The 5,199-nt window shown below is 33.2% G+C and overlaps 1 protein-coding gene across 1 annotated transcript; it reads left to right on the top strand.

The window, feature by feature from the left end:
* Positions 1 to 324: 324 nt before the first annotated feature.
* On the top strand, positions 325 to 2,064 carry LOC108329869 (probable CCR4-associated factor 1 homolog 7). The gene is made up of 3 exons (XM_017564227.2): positions 325 to 626; positions 762 to 826; positions 945 to 2,064. The coding sequence occupies exon 3, from the start codon at positions 1,000 to 1,002 to the stop codon at positions 1,819 to 1,821; it is 822 nt and encodes a 273-aa protein (XP_017419716.1). The 5' UTR covers positions 325 to 626; positions 762 to 826; positions 945 to 999; the 3' UTR covers positions 1,822 to 2,064.
* The last annotated feature ends 3,135 nt before the right edge of the window (positions 2,065 to 5,199 follow it).

The raw sequence follows: 5,199 nt of genomic DNA, 5'->3' as shown, positions 1-5,199 counted from the left end.
AGATTTGAGCAATAATTTCATTAAAATGACTAAAATAATTTAAGAAATATAGTAATTTCTGAATGGAATAAAAAAAATTAAATGAAGTTAATTAAGTTTCATTTTGATTTTAGTTTATTTTTAAACATGGATCAAGTAACAATCTTAATAAATGATTGAGTTTACCAGTCATGACTTATGAGAGGACATAAATCTATTATTCTGTTATGAAATATTTAAAGTATAAATAAAGGAGTTTTAACGCTGTTGGTGGAATGATTGAAATAAACTGCTCTACAATTTTTCATACATATGTAAAAATAAGAGAAAAATATCGAATAAGAAAAAAAAGAATGAAGGTCGGTGATTTGGTTGTGGACAGATGTTAACGAGTGATAACATAATGTCGCGTTTCATAGAGCTAAGTTGTAAACGACACCTCCCGTGTTGTTGTTGCTAATCAAAACGACCCCACGCCCTTTACCCAGTACAAATCAGGTCTCAACCCTCGCCCCCAACTTCCTGTCTCTTCCTTTCTTCGCAGCCAATCCCCTTCGTTGACCTGAGCCTCCCCTTCCTCCGAGCTCAAATCTCCCACTTCTTTGCACAGATCGCACCGCCTTCACCTTCGATTCATCCATAACAAGGTTAGATTCCTCACTTGTCAACTACTTCAACTTCTAGGGTTCCTACTTCAACCCTAGTAAACTCCTAACATCTTACCATCACTAACAATCACTCTTCCTTCTCTAACGGATCTCATACTGTTCTTTTTCTTTCAGATCTACTTGAATCTCGCTTGTGGATCTCCAATTCCAAATTTTATTGTCACTCAAATCCTCTTCAGGTATGGCCATCCTTTGATTTGTGGATTTCTTCTTTGTTTTTTTTTTAATATTAGAGATGTTTGTCTTAAATTTGTTAGGTTTTTAGATCTGAACTGTTTCCGCTTTTTTTCTTGCCAGATCTGGGGTGTTTCATTCCAGTTATAATTTTGTTCCTCGGATTCGATCATAGAAAATGTCGATTATACCGAAAGGCGATTCGGTTCAAATCAGGGAGGTTTGGAACGATAACCTCGAAGAGGAGTTCGCGTTGATCCGCGAAATCGTGGACGAGTATAACTACGTGGCGATGGATACCGAGTTCCCCGGCGTGGTACTCCGTCCGGTGGGGAATTTCAAGAACATCAACGACTACAACTACCAAACGTTGAAGGACAACGTCGACATGTTGAAGCTGATCCAATTAGGTCTCACCTTCTCCGACGAGAACGGGAACCTTCCTACCTGCGGCTCCGAGAGTCCCTGCATCTGGCAATTCAACTTTCGCGAGTTCAACATCAGCGAAGACATCTTCGCTAGCGATTCGATCGAGTTGTTGCGCCAGTGCGGGATCGATTTCAAAAAGAACAGCGAGAAGGGAATCGACGTGAACCGGTTCGGGGAGCTTCTCATGTCCTCTGGAATCGTGTTGAACGACGCCGTTCATTGGGTTACCTTTCACAGCGGCTACGATTTTGGCTACCTCCTTAAGCTGTTGACATGCCGAAGCTTGCCGGATACGCAGGCTGGGTTCTTCGATTTGATCAAGATGTATTTCCCGATGGTGTATGATATCAAGCATCTGATGAAGTTCTGCAACAGCCTCCATGGTGGGTTGAACAAGCTAGCAGAGTTGTTGGAGGTGGAAAGGGTTGGTGTGTGCCATCAGGCTGGGTCTGATAGTTTACTCACTTCTTGTACATTTAGAAAGTTGAGGGATACATTCTTCAGTGGCTCAACGGAGAAATATGCTGGTGTCTTGTATGGTTTAGGTGTTGAGAATGGACAGACTAATTGAAAGAGAAAAAAAGAAAGAAAGAAGAAATGGATATAATTGGTTGTAGAGTACGTCTAAGTGTGAGTCTTTTTACTTGTGTACACTTCTGCCAAAAATGGTTGTTGTTTACTTGTAACATTTTCTTCATCCTTGCTTGAACTGTAACTCAAACCGTAGCTGGTTTTGTTAGCTTGAGTTCTTTGTAAATCATCACTTCAGTTTAGTGCTTCAAATTTCAATAAATAATTTATGATGATTCCTTTAGTTTGCTGCTATTTGTATCTTCTAATTGTGCTCTCTCTACTCATTACCAATGCCCATACAGTTCCCTGATCTCTTTAAAAACTGATAATACTTACCCAATTCTTGTCTGTTCGAGTGGAAGTCATGTTGGAATGGTTCTGTTTGACTGGGTGCAATGCATCACGCGGGATCTTCTTTCGGAATGGTCCAAGGTTTTGTTGGCATTGTTGTGCAAATTGAGTTATGTACTGTGTTATATGGTCTTGCAATTATGCGTGATGCGATTGGCTTATCGGCGACGGATTCGGAACGGGGTGGAAGCATTGTATGCGATTCATAAATTTGCGAAGACAGTAGTACCAAGATGTGATGGATGAGATGAGACGGCCTTGTTGCTTTTCATTATTTCTCTCGGGGATGTACTCTTTACGATGCACGAACACGGTTTTCGAGGACACGCCACCGTTCATATGATGGTTTCACATTTTTCACTCATGAGAGGTATTGATTGCTTTGCTTTGGTAATTAGCAGTCTCACAGAAAAAATGAAGAGATGGCACAGGGGCAGTCTACCTCAAAATTTGATTGATCTTCCTAGTTTTCGAATTGAATAACTCTTTTAAATGGTGGTATTATTTCATGTAGTGTTTTTTTAATTACCATCGTTTTATTGCTGACAACCGATGCCATCTTTATTTGAATAGGTTTCCCTGCAATTCCTGTGGACCCGTCATATTTGAAGTGGGAAAAAAATATTGATATAAAAATGTTATGTGACACTCTTTCTTACTATCCATAGTTTTCAGTCTTGGATTGTTCTAAAATTAAAGTCTTCGGAAATAGAAAAAAATGCTATCTAATTCAACGTGTAGTAGAATGTTTGGGCGACCCTATGTAAAGCAACTAATATGATATTCTCTTGTTATGGTACACTTGATTCGTTTTCAGTCTTTTCAATTTAAGCACTTGCATAAACATCCATCTCTTCAATCCAACATCTATCTTTGGTTTCTTAAATAGGTTTCATACGAAAATCACACATCTTTGTTTCATCAGTTAAACATATGCACCGCAGTCATTAAGTAGCGAGTGTTGACCGCAGTGTATGTGTTTAACTTCTAATGGAAGATGTTACTCAGTACTTAATAGTAAACGTCTAACAATGAGGGTGAGTTGGGAATGTTCTAAAAACATGATTTAGACAAGATAAATACATATATATATATATATATATATATATATATATATATATATATATATATATATATATATAGCTATGTAAAGTATGAAACAAATTATAGAAGATGAAAAATGACTTGCGGCGCATTAACACTTAATATATACTTAAAGAAAAAACAGAAATGATAGACTTACAAGTTATATGATGTAATAAGAAGAGAAAGAGAAAGAAAAATCAAGTGTGTAATAATATAGATAAAACTAAGGTGTACATATATCAAGATTATCAAATTCTAAATAAAAGGCTAAGAAAAAAAGAGATTCAAATATATTACTATAATGAATTCAACTCGTTTCGTTATCCTAATTTCATTCATTGTACATTAATTATTGCGAAATTGAGATTTAACTATCATTTTCAAAAAATAAAAGATCATTTTAATTACTAAAATTTGAAGATGTTATCACCTTATCGTATTAAATAAAAAATTATAAAACAGTCAAAAACTAAATATAAATATGTATGCATGAATTAAAACAATAAGAAGTGTTTAAGTTAATATTTTATTTAAAATTTCAATGATATGTTTTTCGTTGTTTCAGCATGGAGAGTTAAAGTAACGATTTTTTAATTTAAGAAAATGAAGGGCCATGGTTAAACACACAGAATAATTAAAAGAACAAAAAAACTATGCAGAAATAATAGATCGCATGCAAAGTTCATTTTTACAATCCTCACTTTACTCCCTCGTTAAACTAAAAGAACACACACATGAGAGAAAAACCTATTCGTTAAGAAATGCTATGTTTATAATTGCGTTTTTATATATTTATTATATATAATCTAACTCTACTATTTTCATTTATTGCCACTTGGTCCTCTACTAACAATAATTAGCAACTCGGTCCGTTAAATTTTTGTTAAGAGGATTCAAACCTTCTAGTTTTATGGGGAGAAATAAAATGGAATAGAAAAAAAAAATATAAAGGTAGATGTATTTTATTGCAAACAAACACAAGAAAGGAAAGAATTTTAAAATTATAAGACTCACGTTTACTTTTTTTTACTCAATTTATTTTCCTCTAATCATTATATATTCCTTTTCATTCTTCATTTTTAAACTATTTCCATTTTTAGTTTATTTCTTTCATGTTTTTTTGCTATCAAAAAGATCGAACATGAAATACTAGATTGGAGAGACTCGACACAAGATTGATACAGTATTAAAAAACATGCAAATGAATCAGCAAAACATCTCATATATATAGGCTTTTTTTTAGTGATTTGAAATATGTTTCTGATTGATATATATCGGTAACAAAAGAAGATAAATATGAAGTTTGTGAAAATAAAAAATACAGATATGTTAAAGACTACTATAACTAAATAGTTAAAAAATTACAAATATAAAATAAAACCGTCAACCCACATATTTGATGTATTCTTAATTAATCAAAAGCAATTTAATTAATATATGATAACTTTAAAGAAACAATTCAGAGAGATAGAAGATTTGTTTTTGTTCAAAAGCTCATTTTTTTATATATTTTAACGCGTTTAATTTTTGTGCATTTATATTGTAATTTTTTATTTTTTAAAATGAATTATTGTAAACTAAATAAATTTACAGCACACACTAATATGTGGTTGAATGATAGAGTAAAAAGTATTTTATTCTATTCTGCTTAAATTTTGTTAGATTGTATTTTACATATTTTTATCAGAATCCCATTATCAAATTCTAAAAGGTCAGAAATGTAAAAAAAAAAGCTTAGGTGTATGGATTGTAATTTTGCCCTCTTAAAATATTATCGCTTAATTTCGTATTTTTTTTATTTGGGCAAAAAATAATTTAAGTGTGCTTTCGTCTACCAACTTTTTTTAATATTCCTTATGATATTAATTACCCTTAAAATTTCAGAGCTTGTTTAGTTGTTTTTCCAAATTTTCGATATAAACAGGTTCCGCCTGGCTGT

Source organism: Vigna angularis, chromosome 4 (assembly GCF_016808095.1).
Source record: "Vigna angularis cultivar LongXiaoDou No.4 chromosome 4, ASM1680809v1, whole genome shotgun sequence".
Lineage (NCBI taxonomy): Eukaryota > Viridiplantae > Streptophyta > Magnoliopsida > Fabales > Fabaceae > Vigna > Vigna angularis.
This window is presented reverse-complemented; position numbering and strand designations above follow the sequence as displayed.